The sequence below is a fragment of the Aquila chrysaetos genome, chromosome 12 (assembly GCF_900496995.4).
Source record: "Aquila chrysaetos chrysaetos chromosome 12, bAquChr1.4, whole genome shotgun sequence".
Lineage (NCBI taxonomy): Eukaryota > Metazoa > Chordata > Aves > Accipitriformes > Accipitridae > Aquila > Aquila chrysaetos.
This window is the reverse complement of record NC_044015.1, coordinates 31,744,432-31,765,337: the sequence shown is the minus strand read 5'-3', so window position 1 is coordinate 31,765,337 and position 20,906 is coordinate 31,744,432. Positions and strand designations below refer to the sequence as shown.

Sequence of the window (20,906 nt, the reverse complement as noted above, 5' to 3'; positions counted from 1 at the left end):
CTTCAGTAGTCTCTTCCAGGGTTCAGATCCTAGTCTGGTTGATTTTAGTATGGAAACTGTTCTTTCTGCTTGATTGTCCTTGTCATCCTTGTCTGAATATTTCTCAGGGTCTGTAGATGTATTTGCAGGGAGAGTAACGGAGCTGTAACCTGTGGTTCATTTGCCTATTCTTGTAGAGCCTACTGCTCACCTTTCCAAAGCTTAAACCCACTTCTTAATGAGTCTGTGGGCCCTCTAGTTAAACTGTTCAGAAACGTATGATTGACGTTAGCAAAGACACATTCAGGTAGATTATGAATACACCATTATGCTGAGCAAGAAAAAATAATAAAGCCTCAGTTCATTTCCCTGCCTCAGTTTCCTAACCATTCTGGAATTTCTTTAGGCTGGGGGTCAGGTTCTCCTCGGTGGTCTGGGATCTGTCTGCGAAGTTCATGACTTATTTCCTGAACTGTGGAGTCTTTCCAGCCCAGCATGTCTCTTCTGACCTTGGCTGGTCCTGTAGTAAACTGGCCCCTCTCTTTTTTGCTGTGAAAGCATGCCATGACTTCCTTTCCCCTGCCCAAGACTTCCTGTATCTTGTGCCAAGCTTTTGGTGTGGCCCTGTAAGTCTGTTTCCATATTCCCCCTTTCATCAACGCTTTGGCGGTGTTGTTCTGTTTGGTAACTTTTCCTTCTTCAGACTCAAGCTTCCATGGCCAGGTTAGAAAAAAAACTAGTTCTCTTGGGTTGCAGCCACCTTTTGTTGCAAGCTGATCACGCTTCAGCAGACGTAAGTGGTAGCAGCTGGCTCTTGACCCTAGTCTGGGAGTTACATGCTAGAAACCTCCTCAGCAAAGCTGCATACACCTTCCCAGAAACATTAAAAAAAAACCAAAAATACAGCAGTCCCTTATTCCAAAGCATCAGCCAGGATTCATCAAAGGTAGAAATATCCCTGAATCATCCTACACAGCCCCAAGCAAATCCCACAGTTGACTTTGCTGCATAACTGGCTGTGTGCTCCCTGCTCTGCTAGATGAGTCCTGGCCACACTGCCCAGGCGGCTCAGGGTACAAGAGCTCTTTGAACCAGTGGTGCACTGACCTCCTTTCATAAAATGAACTCCAGTCTCACGCAAGGAGGATGGCAGGAGAACAGCTACCACAAATGATAGACAAACGTAACTCAAACCAGCTCTCATCCTTTTCCTTCTGCGGAATAATATGGGCATATTTAGGGTGGTCCAAATGGTACAGCTGGGAGTAATGGGATTGAATTAAACACAATTTAGGTTGGCTATCTGGAACGTTTTCCTAACGATGTGGTCTGGTAGGCTGTGGGATAATCTCCCTAGGGACATGGTGGGAGACCTCATCACTTAATAATGGGCTTGGCAAAGCTCTGGACACCTAAATAGAGGGAACACTCCAACACTGGTTACTGGGGTAGATCAGATGCAGCCTAGTACTTTCAAACTGAAAAGAAAGTTAGGGACACAGGAGGGGGCAGGTAACTGTCAGCAATGATGTCCCAGTCCTGCGTTGACTTCAGCCTTATCACAGCACTGGCCAGAGATGGTACTTTTAAGTGCCTCTGTTAAAGTCAAGGTATGGAGTTTTATTAAACTTCTGAATTTGCAAGCCATGCCTCCTGAGAGCCATACTGTTCTCTTCCTACTGCTTTTATTACCATGCTTAGGAAGCATCCACTTCCCTTCCTCTTTGATACTTTAATTTAAGGAATTTGCTAGCAGAGAATTAACAGATGGGCTTTGTGAAAGCTACCTCACACAGGTAGCAGTTTGAAAAACATGTTGGTACCTAAGAAAAAGGAGGTAATTATTAAAGGGATAGGAAATGGCAGGCAGCAGTTCTGAAAGAACTTAATTGCACAGAGCATTCAATCACTGTTTTGAAGACAGTTATTAGGATCATGCTCCAGCCTTTTTGATGAACCTATTTTTAAAGAGGAGCTCAAAAGCAGCATGCAGTTATTGAAACAGGACTAGAGAGAGGGAGTGCTGGTGATGGGCCAGTCGAGGAGTCAGATGAGCCCCAGAGTCAGTGACTACTCCCAAAGGAGTCTCTAGGCCAGATTCAGCAGGGAGTACATTATACATCTGGTATAGGTTAGCCAGGAAGAGGCATACACAGTAAAGCGGCCTAACCTTTCTTCAAAGCAATACCAAGAATAGAGATGGTAAAGACACGCACATAGGACAGAACTAGCAAAACTGAGATAAAACTCACCACCTTATCCCTCGCCTTCATCTCTGTTGTCGTTGGGGCAGGGATGTTTTACGTGCATTGGGAATTACCTTGTTTGGGGACAGCTTGAATCATTGCACACCCAAAAAGAGCGTTACATCAGGATGCTGATGTAATCTTAGGTTGGTATCCTGGTACATACTTAGTAGTAGCAGTACCTCCATGATCAGGCTGTAGACTAAAACTTCACTGTGCGTGTTCCTATGCAGTTTTTATGCCACCTTATATTTTTATTTTCCTTGGTGCCCTGACACAGTCAACACCCAGAATGAGCACTGCTAGCTGAATGTGGGGGTTTTCCATATTCCTCATTTTCCTATCTTTTTTCAGTTTGTGTCTGAAACCTTAATTACTGTACACCATGGAAGAGACAAGATCCTTCCTTCCTATGGCTTTTCTGCAATGTTTGTCATCTTAATGCTTCACAACTGTTAACAACCTCATTTTTGCCTCCTTCAGTATGAACATGGTTGGTTTTTCCTCCTGTTTTACAGAGATCTGAGAGACAGGGAGATTCCAATCATGTGCCCATTCATTTGGACTGGCCAGCTTAAGTGCTGAAGTTGCATGTTACATGTGGCATTTCCTAGCTATTACAGACTTGACATTTTAGCCTTAGCATTTCCTTTGTAAATGTTGGGAGGGAAGGTTCAGTCCACTGAAAAAAAAAGAGTTTTACTATATGGGATGATGCTGGCCCTTGCATGGATCATTAGCAGTGTCAGAAACTTGAACTCTATTGTACAGCTTTCTGCTGCTTCAGCTGATGGGAACTGATAGTAGTGGGTCATCTTCCTTAAGGGGAGCTGGATCTGCAATGGGACAAGAGAAGCTCTTTGCCAGGAGGTTTCATGGATGCCCATGGGTGTCAGCAGCCCTGAGATCCACTCCTGGTGCTGGGAGCAGAAGGCTGTAGTTACTATAGGCTTTACTGCGCCTGCCCCCAGCATCAGCCATTGGGTCCCAACTACATCACCTATGTCCTACCTGATCCTGACTCCTGCTTCACAGCTCCCCGCTATGGCTTTGTCCCAGGACCAGACTCATACCATTCCTAGCCTTCTCTTTGGTTTTTCCTCTAGTCTTTCTCTCATGGAGATTCTTGTTTTTCAATCTTACTTGGTTATTCCCAGACACCCACCTGACTCCTTCTCTGGTGTGACCGTAGCTGCTATTTCCAGTCCCCTTGCCTAACAGTCCCATGCTCCATTTCCCATCTGGCACTCGCTACCTGACTGCTTTGAGTCAGACTGCATCCCCTTCCGTACTGCCGTCATGCCCAGGCAGGATCGTTCTGGGCACAGGAGGGAAACAGTTCTGTGTGGAGTGCTGCGCTGGTCCACAGAGCAGGGATACAAGCATGGAGGAAGCCCTGCCTTCCTCCTGCGCTTCCATGGTTGAGAATGCTTACTGCAGACAGAGTCTCTGGAGCTTTTAGCTGCCCTCCTGAGAACATGTGCAAACTGAGATTTTTTTTTTTCCAGAGGCTTATCACATAGCCAAAACTGTGTGGTTTCTCACAAGAACAGAAAAAGGCACATATCCAGTAAGGACTGGCTCCCATTTCCAATCATTTTCCAAGTCCTGTTCCAAGCTTGGAGTGCTAGGACTTCTCAATGAAACAGAGTAAGATTGTTTTATTTTAATGAGGGCCAAAGAGCACATTTTTCTCTGAAGTCATCCTCTGAAGGCAGGTACAGTTTATGAAACCTCCACATATGAATGGGTGACTGCTTGTGAGGATGCTTTGCCCCAGCCAAGATTTAGCAGGATAGGGACAGGAAGGAACTGAGGGACTTTCTGATGCTCTTGCTGCATTCAAGTAGGGGTGAGCATCTGCTCTTGCAAGATGCTGAGTACCTCCTGGTGAAGCCTTCAGGAACTGAAAACACTTAGCACGACACAAGGTCGGGATCAGAAAGCATGCTGCAGTGCAGATGGGAGTTACGAAAGCTCACGAAGAACAGACACAGACTAAACAGTGAACACATGTATATTGTGCACTGGGGTGCAAGATGAGCTGGAGATGATGTAGGAATGGTGCAAATTCACAGCAAAATGGAGAGGTCCACATGATTTGTTCCCTGAAGTAGTTTAACTACTGAGTGTCCCTGACAAAGATATTAGTTCGCAGGTAAAACAGGCATGTCTTAAATAGTTGTCATTTTTGTTTCAGTGACTATGCAGTGACTACATTTCTAACTGATCCTAATAAGCCTCTTTTCCAAGTTGTATAAAAATGGTTTATGAGTTCTGGCCTTAGCAGTGGCATAAAACTTCCCTAGAATATCCATCCAGCGATGCTTTGTCCTCCCCTCTGCCACTGGGGACTGTCACACTTGTGCATACCGTCATTCCCAGCCAGGGAAGTTCAGGCTTCCTCAGTGAGTGGGTTCAATGAGCTGCCACATTCGCAGCATGTTGATTGTGAAGTCTACCCATAAGGCAGCAGTTTGTAACCTTGTGGAAATATTTTTACATGCTCCACGCAGAGAAAATAACCACTTGTGCTCTGCTAGAGCTCAGCCACATGAAAGAGCCAGGAAGAACACCTCAATGGATGCTGAGAAAGGAAAGGAACGTCTACTTGCATCCAGTGCAGCAGGCAACAGTGTCCAGGCAACTATGGCATCTCTGCCATCTTAGCAGGAGTGTGGACAGAGTCTTTCAGACTGACGTTTCTGAGATCCCTGCTTGCATTCGCTGTGAGGTGGTGATACCCCATGGGAGCACATTGATCTGTACAATCCAGTCCCTTTCTTAAACACTTTGCTAGGACTCTGCCCCAGTAGTAGGACTCCAAATGTGTGTCACCCTCCCCAAGGAACTTGCTATCTTATGCACATCCCCAGTTCTTGGTCTCCTTTTCCCTTGACGAACCTTTCTCCTAAGACCCTGACTGATGACTTTCCTATACACCTCCTTCCAGTTCCTTCACTCCCCCGAGCCATCTGCTTCAAGCCACAGTAAATTCATCTCTCTTCAGGCACTGAATTCAGTGTTGCCTTTACCTTTATGCTTCGAAGACATGTCTATTCCCCAGATGGGTTTGAGGGCGAAGGGGCCAATACTGGTTGAACTACGAGAAAAGCCTCAGCTGAACCAGGTGAGCACCAGCACTGTGCACTGGTGGTTGCTGGGAATGGGTGTGAGGCAGGAGTGAGATCTATACTGCCCGCCCGTTCGGTGGGCTGGAGACCCCAGCTGTGGGCCGGAGCTGATCCACCTGCCAGCCCCATTCCCAGTGCCCCTGGGGTGAGTTGCACATCCCACCCCTGGGAGCAGCTGGGGCACCCAGCTCCTGGGGAGCATCGCTCCCAGGGACCCGCAGGCTCAGCTGACGGCTGCATAGCGGGGCTGATGTGGCACTTGGGAGGAATCTGCAAGACATTCCTGGCCTTTGGGGCCACAGCGTGGTCACCCCTGATCTCCAGTGATCGCCTAATAAAGGGTAGCTGGGGAGAGAGCAGGCCTTGACTGGAAAGCCCCGCTGCTCTGTAAACACAAACAAATCAGCCCCCATCACCTGCTTCCCTTCTTTATCCCTACATGTAATTTAAAACACCCTCCAGCCTCCCAAAGTCAAGCTTCAGCTGCTTCCCATCCCCTTAAGCCCCTTTAGTTCCTCTCCCCCCCCCCCCCCCCCCCCCAACCTGGCTGCTTTTCCAGGGCCAACCATCACTGCAGAGACAAGTTGCTCTTCTCTCCCACTCTCTGATCCTTTCTGTCCTGGGTGAATGTGGTAGGAACCACCCACAGCGTGTTTTCGTGCATGCGTTTGTGCAGCCACCCCTCCCCCCCGCCTAGTTTTTTAAGTTAAACTATCTCTTGCTTTAAAGAGAGCAAATACACAGCAGTGGCTTTCATCACTGCTGTATAATAGAGCAGTAATTCTGTGCCAGGGACTGTTTTCTATTTTATTTTAAAGGGTTTATAAAACAGTGTATGTAATTGAGTGAGTAAACTGAACGTTTTCTGGAGCCCCTGAGGGCTGGAACTTCGTGGTGGTCCTGGGCCTAGGCCCTAACCCTTTTTTTTCCTCTCTCTTTTTTTTTTTTTTCTCCCTTTCCCCTCCTTCCCCTCCTCCTTTACAACCCAGCGTTGCCACCAGCAGCAGCAGCAGCAATCTGTCTGGGGCTAATTGAGCAAACAACAAGGAGATGCTTTCACATGGCTTTTAAAGGAATGCTCCGGCATCCCCTTTCTGTGAGCAGCGAGCAGCTTGGCAGGAACCTGCCAGGAAGGCTGGGGAGCGCTGGGTCCCCGGCCTGCTGGTGGGGTTTGTGCTGGGCTGCACAGTCATTTCCGCCCCTCTGTTTATTTGCATTACAATTTGTTTTTAGCCAAGCACCAAAAGCTGCCCAGCTCCCCAGCTCTCTAGCTCTCCTTGCCTTGTGCGTATGTTTTTAAGGGGCTAGTGTGCAGTATGTGTAAACAAATGTCTTCCAAAGCAGGAACGCATATATAACGAGTGACGGGTTTTTGATTTACACTTGGTAAAATCTCCGTGGACGCTCGGTTTAAGCACCCAGGCTGACTTCAGGCTGGGCTGCGTCAGCAAGTTGAAGCAAAGTGCTAATCAGGAGGTTGAATGTGTTGATCAGCTCTGGATTTCCTTAGCACCAGATGCTCCCAATCTGAGAAGATCTAGTTGAACATGATTTAAGGTTGCAGAGTCCAACTCTAAGGCTTTCTGAAAGTCCTTTCTCTAATCCCTCTTCATTCTCTGTGGGCTGAATGCATCTGTAACCCTGCCAGTGTCAGATAAAAGGCAGCCTGGTAAGAAATCCCTAATGGGGAGCTGGGGAAGGAGAAGGGAGCTGAACAGCTAAGCATGTGAGGTACTTCCCCCTCCTCCCCCAGAGTTTCAGGCAGAGTTTCTGCATGAACTGAGCTTGCCGGTACCAGCCAGAGCCACTGGCAACTGGCAGCCGCGGCTGATAATGAAACGCTATCCGCAGCTCTGCTCTCTGGCACACACAGTGGAGTCTGAATTCCCTTCCCTCTGCAAGGAGGGCTTTGGGAAGGGAAGAGGGAAGCAGGGTGAATCCTTATCTGCCTATCGCATCCCCTCGGGGTGTGGAATCGGGCTTTGTTTCTAGCAAAACCATTCCCTTTATCGCTTAAAAACTTTCTTGCGGATTTGAGGCAGGCACATTCATGTGTTTTCTTTTAGCCTGTACAAGGAGAAATGAGTTTGGTGATTTCATGTGAGTCTCTGAGGTAGCAGTGACATACTGGGCAGGCTTCAGGGAATCTGGGCCACACCAGTCAAGGAGGAGATGAAACAGACAGAGGGATGGGAGACGAGGGAATGCGTGCACTGATATCCCGTGTGGCTTTGGCTACTTAAACTCTCTAAACTCACTGCTGCCTCAGTTTCCCCATCTGTGAAATGGGAATGCTCTTATATGCCCACTCCTGAAAAGCATTTTGAACTCATCAGGTGTAAAATGCAAGATAGCATAAGGCAGCTACAAGCATGTCAGTACAAAATACAAATAGTTGGTACCACCTCTGCAACAAAGTATGTGACAGGACCCATCCCAGCTCTGCACATTTAGGACAGTGCAAGATGCTGTCTGAAATGAAGCATGAAGTTCCTTATTAAAAAGTATTGCTACAGATAACCTATATATAGAACCATAAATTGACATGGCTCTTTATAAGCCTAGATGAAGGCATGTTTAATCTGCAGAGGCATAACGTAATTACTCTCACTGGATGGTAGCCAGGGTCTTATTCACATCATAGAAATCAACATGATAGGTAGTCTGCTTGGAGGAGGTTCAGGAATGGAGTCGCAGGAGTTGCTACAGGGCCTGTTTGAGATATATTGGGAAAGTTGTTGGGGGTGAGGAATGTTATAGCAAGAAGTGCTGCAGGTTGGATTTGAGGTACCTTGGCAAAGCTGTGTGGGGTCCAGGACGGGAGGAGAGAGGCGCTGAGGGCTGGACTTGGGGCTATTGGCAGAACTGTGCTGGAGAGGTTGTGTGGTGCTACCTACATCACACTTGCACCTGGCACTTGTAACAGTCGGTCCCTCATTTTCCTGAGCACTGCATCCACCTCTGCTCGTCCTGCCCAAAGTGCTGGAGGTTGGGCTCCGTGTTGCAACTTCTAGCTCCAAGATGTTAGCATGAGGCTCCAGGATTAATTATCAGTTGTCGATAAATACCCTAAGCAATGAACTAAATGACTTGATCTGATGCTGAAGGTGAGAAGCGGTTCCTTGATCTCCTATTTTTGCCTTCATGAAGGGTCTCTGAAAGTTGCGTGAAAGTTAGCCAGTTGCGTGGCTAACCCAACTCTGTCCCCCAGGCTGAGGAGACAGCAGGATCCATATGATTGTGGGGTCGGGCTTGTAGTGGGAAATTATCTTGCCACAGTCCAAAACTCCTTGAAGTTTATAGAGCAGGTTTTGATCAAACATTTTCTGGAGCAATGGTTTGCATGGTGCAAAGGTAATGTCTTGAATTTTAAACGAAGAGAAGCATCGTGTTGGCCCGGCCAGTTTGGGGATTGCCAGGAATTTCTTCATTTAGCCAAAGGTGGCATGTTTGTTGTTTTGCAGCAGTCTTGCAAAATCCACTCCCCTGAGGGGAGGAGTTTTAGGTGGGTAAATAAAACACAACTCATTATTTCCATCATCCTTGGCTATCCACCCCCACTGCTGTGTAAGGTGTGGGAGACAACAGCCTCCATCAGTGGATCGCAGCACCTCACAGGCCTTGATGCTTTATCCCAGGCTCCAGAGCCAATTGTTATTCCTAGCGTGCAGAAGGGGAGATGGAGAGCCTAGGGGCATGGGTCAAACCACCTGAGCTCCACCTGAATAGGTGTCCAGCTCCCAGAGAGCAATTTAAATTCACTGCCTCCCCCCACGGTACCCTGAGGACACCCACTTTGAGCACACCGGGCTTTGTGTCACACTCTGAGGCCACATGCTTGGGGTTTTTAGGCACTGGGCTTTCAGTTGTGTGTTTTTATTATTTTGGCTTTAGATCACATTTTTGCAGTCCTTCCCTGACAAGCTGCTTTTGCATTTTAAAGGGAAGGCTCATTCAGTACAGTGCCTTAACAGTGCTGCGGCAGGGACTGGCACATTAACGTGTCCACTGGGGCTGTGCAAAGCTCCTGGAAACAGGCAAAGGAGTGACCTCGTAGAAATTGCACCTCCAACAAATTAGCTCCACAGGAGTCTGAGGAGGGCTGTCCACTGTTATCCTCAGAGATGATAACTCTGCTCAGAGACCTTGCTTCACGTGGATACTTTTGGAGAGGCTCCATCCAGAGCTCAATCCAGAAGGGAGAAGTCAGGTTTAAATTTAAAAAAAAAAAAGCCCTTCTTTTTAAGCTGCCAGGGTTGAGTAGGGATTGCTGAGAGGATCTCACGCTGCCTCTGTGGTGGCCCCCAAGTGCTGAGCAGCCCCTCTCCTCCCCAACCTCCGTGCAGTTTGAGGGCACACAGGGCTCTTTAGGACCAGGGTGGATTACTGATCTTTAATTTTATGTCAGATCTCCATGTTGGATGCTGATGGTTCTTTGCCTTAACCTAGGTGTACACCTGTCAGTAGCAGCTGTGACTTCCATCGGGCCTCTCTTGTTTAGTAGTGACACATACATGTGAAAACTCTCATTAGAGAAACCTCCTGATGTTTAGTCAGTTGTTTAGGCTTTTTCCGTGTGTGTGTGATGCTGTCGGAGAGACGCTGGAGTCCAAAGAAAGGCAGCAAATCCGTGTTCGAGTTCCCCAGAATCTGCTTTTCTCATTTGTTTTAAAGTTGCAGATTTGAAAAATGCAAGGTCTGAAGCACTGCTGCAATACTCAATTCCTCTTCTTTTCCTCCCTCTCTCTTTTCAGCCAAACATGTTAATGAAGTCATTGTGGGCACCGAACAGCTGATGGAGATATAACCCGAGTAGGTTTTAAAGATGATTTTATGGAAGCCAGCAGCAGAACCAGATGTTCAAGCATCGTAAGATCATCCGTACAGATCAGTACTGGCACGGTTTATGCTGTCATTGCTCCTTTCCCGTTCAGCTTTATATTTATGTCTTAATAAAGAAGTATTTACAGAGCGGTGTGTCCGTCAGCCCCTCCCCCCTCATTGGGATGCACGCGGGTTTGTGCAGGGTAATATCGGTTCCTGCGCGCCCGGTGAACGCACTGTACTTTTCCAGCAGAAGGGAGAGCGGGGACCACACAGACTGTGCCCACTCCAAAGAATGACTTAGCTGCCCTCCCTGCGATGTAAACCACATCGCTGCAGTCCTGCACCACCGTCCCCGAGCCTGGGAGAAACCGCTCGGGGGATGCTGCTTGTGCATCTCATCAACGCAGCAGGCGGGCAGCGAAACACAGTGGTAATGCGGGCTGCTCTTTGCAGCCCGGCAGCTTCACCAGCCTCCTCCTTCTCTCTCTCTCTCTCTCAGGATGCTGCCCCATAGCACAGAAGCGTTTAAGCTGCGCTTCTTCTCTTCTGTAATGCAGTTGAGGAGTTTGGCACCCATTTCCATCAGGGCTGAGTTTGGTCCGTTACTTTGAAATCCTACCCAAGAGCGAGTATGTGAGAGGGCTGGAGGGATGGGGGAGTGTGGAGGGGAAGTGGGGCATAAGCAGTGGGTATTCTCTGCCTTATTTTGATGGTTCTTTTGCTTGTCGGTCCGCTGTTCTAATCCCAGACAAGAGTTCCCTCCCCACATCTAGATGATCTGTGGATGACTGCACCTACGTCGTTGAGATGAGTCGAGTACGCTAATGTGAAATGCGTAGCCTTGTGGTCAGGGGTTGTGCCAGGATTGTAAAGCACCTGGATGGGATTGAAACACAAGCTGTTCTTTAACGTTTATAAATTGGACACAAGTTCCTACCTAAAAGCTGTTTATTAGAATCTAGTAGGATTCAACGGGACATTTATCTGCCCCTGGCAGTTTGACATCCAGAGGTGCTTACAGCAACTGGCTGGGATGATATTTCATTAACTGAAGTGATAAATTTTAAATGTGAGTTTCATGGGCACCAGTGTCCCCCGAGGACAATTACCGTTTCCTAGCTAATTTGTCAGGAGAGAGATTATAATCCAGACATTCCCTGAGTTTCACAAACAAAATCCCTGCTCTAAAGGACCAGATTGGAACAGAAAGTATGGGTAAAGGATGAGCTTCAAGGCCTTTGACAAGCTGCAGAAAGAAGAAACGCGCTGCAGTTCAGCTCCGGCTTTGTGCTAGAGGTTTTGCCTTGCGTATGTGCGCAAACATGTTCTAAGGTACGAAGCCTTTTTCATCCAAGGATCGCAGAGGCTTTACAAAGGTTAATTAAAGAGAGTTCTTGTCTCTGTGTGCGGCAAGGGAGCGATGCATCCATTTTGGGTGTGTAGAAACAGAAGCAGAGCGGAGCATAATTACCTGGCTTTGCATTTTACCAGAAGGCTGTGGCAAAGCTGAGAGATCCGCAGGGACTTTGACTCCCAGTCCTTTTGCTTAAACACAAAGCCTTCTCCCTCTCTGTTTTTAGGATACTTCTTAACTTCTGAAAAGTCCACATCCCCTTACTTAACAGCTACAGCTTTACCTCCTTGTGCCTTAATTATATGTTAAAGTCTCAGTCCTTTTGTTTAGCTAATTTAAGAAGAGGGTGGGGGGCTCTTTACTGTGTCGGTTAGAATTTAGCATTAATTTAGTGTTCTCTGACACTTGAAAACCTGGCCGGGATTTGAGGCGTTTTCTTTTCCTTTTTGCCTTTTACGACCTGCAGGTGTTTGGTGTGAGATAAAAGTAGATCCCAAAGTGAGATTTCACAGCACAAATTATCAAAGTGAAGATTCACTCTTGATGTAGTCTACGTGTGTGGCAGTAATTATGAAAAATAATTCGGGATAATAGGGCCTTCAGGAATCCCAAGGCGGGCACTGGGAGGTTAACCCTTCCTCATCTAACCTGGTCTCCACGCCACTGTCATCATCAGGTGAGCAGATGATGGGTTGAGTCAGGCAACTTAACAAACCAAGTGATAAACGTTACAGTCTTCAAGAAAATCGGGGAGGTGACCGAGGAAATGAAGTTTTGTTCCCAAGTAGCTTTGGATGTGACTGTTTGGTCCTAGATCATACAGACCTTCAGGAAGGTGTTACTGGTACGGGCTGCTTACCAGCTTTGAGGAACGGGTCACCTCTCAGATAGCAAGTAAGTCTCCTCACTTTGCTGCTCTGTCACGCCCAGGCAGCTGAGCACTACAGCCCGTGCCCATCACGATGCTATTAGCACCAAGGTGGTTCTTTGTAGGCAACATTTCTCTGAAAAGGTTGAACTTCCCAGCTCTGTAGATGCTGGCACTTCCTGGACAGGCTTGTCCTGAACACTTCCTTGGCAGATGTACAGCTGGCGTTGATGTGAGAAGGTTCTTGCAGTGGCACATCACGTGCTGCATCTGCACGTGGTAAAGCAGAGGCTTGCCGTGATGCCCAGCGAGGTCCCCAGCCAGCGGCTCCTAAAAGGCTTTTTCTGCGACCAGGGCAGCAGGTCGGCATGAGTGCCGAGCCCAGCGGCAGTGTGTGCGCACACCTGGCCCGTACTTCTTCCTGTGGGTCCTGCACCCCAGCACACCGTGACAGGGGCACCTGAAGCTCTGCCCCCTTGCCCTGGCTCCTGTGAGAGGTGGGCACCACCTGCAGCAGCTCTGCAGCGAGGTCCTTCCCAGGATGTTTGCAGCCAAGCCTGTTTGCAAGACACAGAGGTGGCAAAAGCGTTTGTTGGGCTTACAGGTACCCAGAGCCGTACCTCTCCTCCCTCAGCCGTTCGCGTTTGCTTTTGTAGGTGACCGTTGTGATCTTTCAGAAAGCAGCAGCTCATCTGATCGCTTCTGCAGTCAAATCGAAGTGGATGGCTCCCATCTTCCTGGCAGTCTCGGAGCAGAGCCATGCAAGAGGGAGGCGAGCAGCTAGCTGTTCGGGGGACAGCGGGCTTCCTGCTCTGGCAGTGTCAAAGGGACATAAAACCTTTGCACCAGGCTTTGGTTTTGCTTTTGGGATTCTTTTTGGTCTTGTGGGCAGGAAGGGGAGAGGAACGCCAGGCTAAGCGGTCATACGGCCTCAGGTCTGCAGCTCTGGCTCCCCCATCATCTATTAAGTTGACGCTGTGTCTGCAGCCCTAGCAATAGGACTCTCCCGAACCTCTTGGAGCTGGGGATCATGAGGACTCACCAGTCTTTTACTGCCTCTGGTCTCCAAGGTTTATCGTGCAGAGCCGCGTTGTTCCTGCTGGCTTCCTGGCTGGCTTCTGCACACACTTTCCTTCCTCTGGCTGCCTCGAAAGACTGGTTTTCACCATACCCTGCCCTTCCTTTGGACTTTGCTGGTGGGACCTTCTCGTCCCAGGAGACCAGAATTTTCCTTATAAAACCCTACAGGTCTGGGGAACATCAGTGTTTTCAGGAGGTGCCTTGCTGCCTCCACGCTGGTCCAAATCTGCAGTGAGGGTGAGTGGCTGCTCTGGTCCCTGCCCCAGTGTCAGGCTAGGGGCAGGGTTGGATCAAGCCCCAGGTGGGGCTCACAGAGGAATCGCCTGCACCGGCAGCAACGCTGTGACGACCGCACGTTGCACAGCGCGTGGTGTAACCCGCTCCCCAGGTACCGCCGGTCCCGGGACACCGCAGTGGCCATCAGTGCCGCCCTCCTGTCACACGCAGCCGCTCCTGTGACCTGTGGTCACCTATTTTAAAGGACTGAAGATTGCAGCGGGCAATTGGGGCTGGGTCCCTTGGCATTACGGGCTGCCCGCCATGCCCCATCCCAGCCCCCCCCCCCCCCACCTCCCCGTGCAATGCAGGGAGCGCAGGCAACCTGCAGGGTTAATTTGGGGACGTGGAGGTTCCCTTGCCGGGGTCCAGCGCCCAGCAAACCCCCCGAGCACCTCTGCAGCAGCCTGCCCGCGGAGGCTCGCTCGCTCGCTCTCAGCCGGGCGGCTCATTTCTGGATCCTGTCGGTTTTCACTCCATCTCCCGGGAGCCAAGGTCCACAGCCGCGCCTGTGCCTCCCAGACGGGCCGGCAGACGAGAACTTCCTTCCAGGCCCTATAGACAGACATTTTATATACGTTAAAATACGTGTGTATATAAATATGGAAAGCAAGAGCTTGGGAGACCTTGAGTCTAAATAAACTTGTATATTTAAGGCTTTTAAAATGCTAATGTTGAATTTCAGGGGAGGGGGCACACAAGGGGATTGTTGGACTGAGCACCAAGACAGCTGATGAGCTTGGATCGGTGCCTTTACAATTCAAGGAAAAATGGGATAGTTTGGGAAGGAAAAAGGGATTTTCTTGTTTTTGTTTTTAGTAGAAAATAAAAGAAGCTGCCTTCTTATTTGCCTCCCTCCCCCAGCGCCAGAGCAGCGAGCGAGCGACTGGTGTTGTATGCATAAGCTATTCCTTTGTGCAACATCTAAATGGTTAATTGTGTTTGAGGAAGATGTACGGGCGAATGGAGGGACCACCCAGCAAGAGACAGACAAGAAAGAGCGATCTCTGAAATGTTTAACCAGAGAGAGAGCAAAGTTGTTTAAAAATATTTAATTTACAACATTCCACACTGCTGATTATAAATTGGCCGTCCAAAAACACTGCTGCGTGCGGGGAGGGATCCAGGCAGCATGAAACAAATTCTTGTGATTGTTTTTCCTATCTTCCTCCCTCTTTTCCTTGGGGAGTTTAACCCCGTGGCGGGATGTGGGTCTCCCCAGGCGGGGAAGGCACGACCGCCGTCCCCCGGGACCACGGGCTTCCGTCCCCGGTGCAAACACCTGCGCCCGGGGCTGGGGCACGGCCGCCTGCCGGCGCTGGGAGAGCTGGAAGGGACGCTGAGGAACGACTGACCGGCAGCGCCGGTGGCGGTGACGGGCACATTTGAGATGGCTGGTGGGTAAAGGTCCCGCAGCCCCTTCCCTCTGATTTTCACCCCGGCACCGGGATTCCCCCAAAGCAGCCAGCCGTGCTCCTGGGCAAGGAAAGCCGGCAATCCCCCGGCGATGGTTTGGGAGACTTGGGGAGCCAAACCCAGCCGGGCTGTGCCGTCCGTGAGAGGTCCCTCGCCACCGTGATGGTGCCCGCTCTTCGGGTCGGCAGCGCTCGGCCGTGTCGCCCAACCGTTCCCAGTGGTGCCGGGAAGGAGCTGGGACCTGGGCCCTTGCAGGGTCGTTGAGCAACAGCAGCGGCTCCCCCCGCTTGGGCCTTTCTGCAAAGAGGGTGGTTGGTGCCGGATGCCGGGAAGAAGGGATTTAGCCGCGCTCTGCTCGCGGTCGCCGCCGATCCGCGGCTGGCTTCGACGCACCCGGCGGCCCCGGCTCGGCTCCCCCCGCGCGAGGGGCTGGGGCTGCTCTGCGAGGAGGGACGGTTCCCTCTGGGTGGTGGCCAGGCCATCTCCCCCATCACCTGGGGGTGGCTCCTGCTCCCACCATGATGTCCTTTCCAACCTTCGTAGCCCCTGTTCCCCCTGTGGCGAGGGAGGTCTGGGAGAGGAGGCTCCTGGGCTCCTTTCTGTGCTGCCCCCAGCAGACGGGGCAGGCGGAGGATGCACGTGGTGGGGGTCAGCCCCGTCTTCTCCAGCCAGCACCAACCCTGCCACCATCCATTCTCACAGATGTCAGCTGAGGGACTGGAGAGCCACCATGCCCAGAGGGTGCCGGGGAAGGGGGGAGATGCACAGCGCCCTGGCCGGTGACCCCGCACTGCAGAGGAGATCTGAGCACAGCTGAGGGACGGGGATGCAAGAGGAGCCAGGATCCGAAAGCGGTGGCCGCTCTCGCCACGGATCCCTCCTTGGCATCTCCTTGCAGCTCCTGCCTTGAAGAGCGAAAGCCCAGGTGCTTTCACACCCCTGCTGCCCCAGGACCCTGGCCGTGCAGCCAGTCCCCCAGGAGCCCCGGGGAGCCCCAGCCAGCGGGGAGGCAGGGGTCTCGCCGGCTCCTGCTAGCTCTCCTGGCGAGAAGGGGGCACGGGGAGGGCTGCGGGGCTCTTTGCCGGGGATTGCCGCAAGTTTCCTAACCCCTAATCAGCCAGGAAGCCTTGCCGGCCACCTGGGCGCTTCCTCGCGTGCAGCGAAGGCCTGTGACAGCCCGAGGAGCCGGGGTGGGTTTGGCTGCTTGCCGCGGTGGCGAGCTCGGCTCTCGGTGGCTGAACCACTCCGGGCCCTGCCAGCCCCAGCCGGTGTCGGGAGCGAGAGCGGAGACAAAAGAGCTTGTGTCCGCCTGCCAGCAGCCGGCCCCGCCGAGCGGCCGCCCGCCCAATTAAACCGTGCCCGCTTCCCATGCGGCAGGAGCACCCGGCGGGCTCTCTGGCCCCCTCCCACCACCCACCAGCCCTGGGGGACCCCCACCCTGCGGGGCCTCCCCTGGCTGCCCGCAGGCGCCGGCGCTTCGGCAGCCTTTGCCAGGCGCAGATACGCTCCCTTGGTCCCAAAGCGAGGACATCTCCAGCAGCTCGTGCTGGGGATGGCTCGCCCCATCCCCAAGCATCTCCTGTCCCCCCCCCCCGCTTTCCTCGCACCGTGGGGCTCACAGCACCCGCCAGCGCAGGCAGCGGGGTGCTGAGCATCCCTCCCTGCTCCCGCTCCCCCCAAGGGCCGCATCAGGATGAGACCCGGCAGCAGAAGCAGCAGCAGCCGCCGCGGTGGGAGCATCCCCACGCCCCGTCCCGACCCGCGGGGCTGGTGTCACATCCACTTAGCTGGCTCCAAAAATCCCTCGCCCTGACACCTTGTTAAATACCCACCAGGGGTCACAGTTCCTGGGTTTCTTTTTCCTGCTTTTCCTTTACCCCGCTGAGACGTTTCGGTTGGCAGGAGCTCCCCCCCACTATTAGGTATCTTTCAGGGAACAAGAAACCTAGATCACTTACAAATTAATTTGGAGTTAAACCTACAGAAAATGAGAAACATGCTGCTTTGCAGGAGAGAGTGCTTGGCCAGCGATCAAGAAAAATACATCCAAATACATCCAAACCACCCGATGCGGCGTGCTCGGCGGCGGCCGGGCTTGGGGGCTGCGCGCTCAAGGTAGCCGTCGGCCGCATTTGGGCGCGTTTTAATGGGGCCGCGGCCTTTCCTCCCAATTAAAACCGTAGCAAACGAACAAAAGGGAGAACCTGCTCCCCGGCGTGCGGGGGGACGCACGAGGCGACATGGGGAAGGCCGGGGTGGGGAGGGAGGAGGTGTGGGGTGCAGCGCCGTGGCACAGGGGTCTGCTGGCCCCGACGCCTTTGCCGGCGGGGATGGGGACCAGCCACGGGCACCGCTTGCCCCGCAGCGTATGGACACCTTCTCACCAGTGTTTCCCCATTTCCACGTCCCTGGGGCCACGGCAGCTTGCATCGGGGCTGGTCCCCAAGGGGGGACCCCACATCCCATCGCCCCACGGCGCCTCGTCGGCCGGAGGGGCCGCTCTGCGCTAATGAGGCACCATGGGGCGATGGCACGCGGGGTGATACAGGGGACCCCAAGCCCCCTGGCAGGCGGGTGGGTGGGTGGGAGCAGCCCCCCATGCCGGGTGCTCCCAGAGGGTCTTGGGCGCAGGGCTGGCCGCCGCCGCGCATTGTGTCTGCGGCGCGAGCGGCTGCGCTGGGAGGGGGCCGCGCGGGGGAGGCCGGGGCGGCGGAAGAGCAGTGATAAGATAAAAGGTCTGCTTTCCCATGCCGAGGAGCCCGGGGGGGGGGGACGCGGGGCGAGCGCCGAGGCCACCCAGGTTTCAAGCGCTCGGCCTCGGCGCCTGACCCCGGCACATTCAGAGAGCACTTCCTAAATTTGTCTCCTGTGTTCCTGACTCACAAGCAATTTCCTCACCCATAAAACGGCGTCGGCATGAAAGGACTGGCCGGGACACCAATTACTTGTCACCGTTTTACCACCCCGCTGCTCACCAGTTTGCAGCCCCCGGCGGTGCCCGGCCAGGATCTGCCCCCTCCCCATGGAGCCCCTCTGCCCTGCACAGCCAGGGGGACGGGGCGGTCGGGGTCCCCTGTGCCGTGGGGCAGAGAGATCCCCAGTGCCCAGCGCCTGGCGATGCCCCCAGGCAGAACCATCTTGTGTCTCCAGCGCTGTTGGGCATCCTGAAGGCATCTCCCAGCCCAGCCTGCAATCAGGGAGATGTTGACCATCCCAAGGTCCCTCGGTCCCGTGCTGGTGTTGTCCCTGTGCTGGCATTGTCCCCGTGGTATTAAAGATGCTCCTATGTGGCTGCATGGGAGCAAGGAAGGCGCCATCATCACCGCCATGGTGCCACGGGGCTCATTGCGGGGCACGGCCAATGGCCCTGCCATGGGGCACACGGACCCCTGCTGACACAGGGCTTCGCCACCCGGGTGCCTCCATGCCCTGCCTTGTCCCCGCTCCCTGTGCCTCTGTGCCACCTCATCTGTCCACCCCTGGTCCCCAGTGCCGTCCCCAGCGCTGGCGCATCCCCAGCTGCTCCCCTGCCCAGGGGATGTGGATGGGGACAGGCTGGTGCGGAGGGGCAGGGATTTGTGGGGGGTCTCGAGAGGGTCTGAGCATAGTCGGGACCCCCGAGAAGCCCCCATCCGCCTCCCGGGAGTGGGGAGACGCTGTGCAGCTGCGGCCGCAGCCTGACCTTCCCCAGCAGCGATCACCCACCCTCCCCGCAGCAAATCGCTCCCGGCTTCGTGCTGGCGGCGGGCGAGGTTTGCCCAGGGCCCGGCGAGCGCCACGGCGGCTGCTAAACGGGTTTTATGGTGGGATTTAGGGACTTTTCTGCTGGGTAATTGATTTGCCCAGGCAGTAAAAGATCAAGGCAGGGGCTCAGACGGTGGCTCCCAGCATCTGCCCGCTGAGCGGTCCGGGGAGCGGGCAGCTCAGGGCACAGCCGGGGCCAGCGGTCCCCGATGCCACGATGCACGGCGTGGGGTGCCGCGGCCCCGCAGCGATGGGGCGAGCACTACGGTTCCGTCCAGGAGCCCCCTTGCAGCCCCCCCCCCCCACTCCCTGCATCCTCACATCCCCCTCCCCAACCCCACCACAAAACAGCCCCCAAAGGAGACAAAAGGGGCTGTTTGGGGACCTGCCACCTGCTAGTCCCCATCCTACAATACCGCAGTAAAGAGGCACCAAACAAAGGCCTTAAAATCCTAAAGGGGCCCATTCATTAGGGTGACAAAGGGGGAAAGAACTACATTATCATAATTAATCCCGGTGCTGGCGGTGGGTGGCAGGGCCCTCTGTCTTCCAAGGTGGTGTGGGGACGGCCGGTGTCACCACGTCCACACGCTATTGTGCGCCGTGGCCTTGCGGGGCTTAGGCGGTTTTTAAGCTCTGTAAACACCGCGGGACCCCCCCACGGCTGTCGGGGATGCCGTCCTCCCCCCCCCCGGCCCCTGCCCAGCCCTGTCTGTTCGTCTGCTTGCTGCAGACCCCCCCTAAAATCCCAGGGCTGGGATGGGTCTGTCCGTGCTCCCTAGGTGCACCTGCCCCCAGAACCGCTGGGGACTGGGGAAGAGCCCAGAACCCCGGGTCCTGCTGGTGGTGCTGGGACGGGTGCTCGCTGGCCATGTCCTCTGTGCCGTGTCCCACGGAGAATTAGCCCAGGTGGGATGTGGCAGGGACCCCTCCGATCCCTCCTTGGCGCTTTCCCTGGCTGCGGAGATGGGGCTTTATGCCTCCCCTGCTATCTCAGCCTTATTCTGGGGGGACCAGGTGGACTCTGGCTTGGGGACCAGCTTCTCTCCCCCTGCATCAGCCTCCTGCTGTTGGGGAGGCGCAGGGAAACTGAGGCACAGCGTGGCACAGAGATGCACGGCGGTTTTAAGGGATGTTCATGCCCCATCTCTAATCCCCTCTGGTGGATGCTGCCTGCCTTCTCCATCCCTTGGAACACAGCGTCCCTTGGGACGCAGCCGGTGCTGGCTGGGGGAAGCGATGGGGCAGGGGACACCCTGACACCGCCCATCCATTCGGGAGGCCCTCCCTGCACCCCCAGCTCTCCGGCCACCCCGATGTGGTCCCAGCCACTGGGTGCTGCGCAGCCCCGGGGTCCCTGGGAGCCTGTGCCTGGCTCAGGGCCGCAGCCGGGCGAGCTGTGCCGGTGCTTGGGAGAGCACCATCTGGTTTCCAACTAACAAACGCCCAGCGCTGGCTCCCGGCAGAGGAGTTGCTGCGGCGGCGGCGGCTGTTTACAGCGTGCCGAGGCTCTGGCACATCCCTGCCAAGTCCCCTCTGCTTTCCCCCAAGGCCGCAGGGCTCTGGGGCTGCATCGCGGCCGTGCAAAGCCCAGCTCCACACCCCAGCCCCTGCCCGGCCTCCGCTTGCCCAGAGGATGCCGCTGCCCACCGAGGCCGTTGTCCCGGGCTGCCCGTCCCCGAGGGGTGCCCGCTGCCGCACGGCTCCTGCCCACCGGGATTTTCCCATTCCCTTTGCTCAACAGGGTGGGACGTGCGGTACGGGGACAGGGGACAGGGTGGACTCCCCGGCCACGCCGTCCCCTCTCCGGGCGCTCGCTGGGTGCGGTGCCCTGCGCTCCCTGGCCCTCGCCGCGTCCCGCCGGCTCACCCCGGCATCTCCCCGCGGCGGGGGCGAGGGGCGAGAGTGGGCAGGACCCCCGGGTGGCCCTGGCGTGGGGGGCAAAGCCCCGGGCTCCCGCCTCGCACCCGCGGCTCTCGCAA

At 54.0% G+C, this 20,906-nt stretch overlaps 1 protein-coding gene across 1 annotated transcript in view; it reads left to right on the top strand.

The window, feature by feature from the left end:
- EIF2B3 (eukaryotic translation initiation factor 2B subunit gamma) overlaps positions 1–10,330 on the top strand; it is a 104,778-nt gene extending 94,448 nt beyond the window's left edge. The window contains exon 12 of the mRNA XM_030033702.2: positions 10,114–10,330. Within this exon, the coding sequence (XP_029889562.1) occupies positions 10,114–10,166 (53 nt within the window). The 3' untranslated portion in view covers positions 10,167–10,330. The remainder of the gene's footprint in view (positions 1–10,113) is intronic.
- The last annotated feature ends 10,576 nt before the right edge of the window (positions 10,331–20,906 follow it).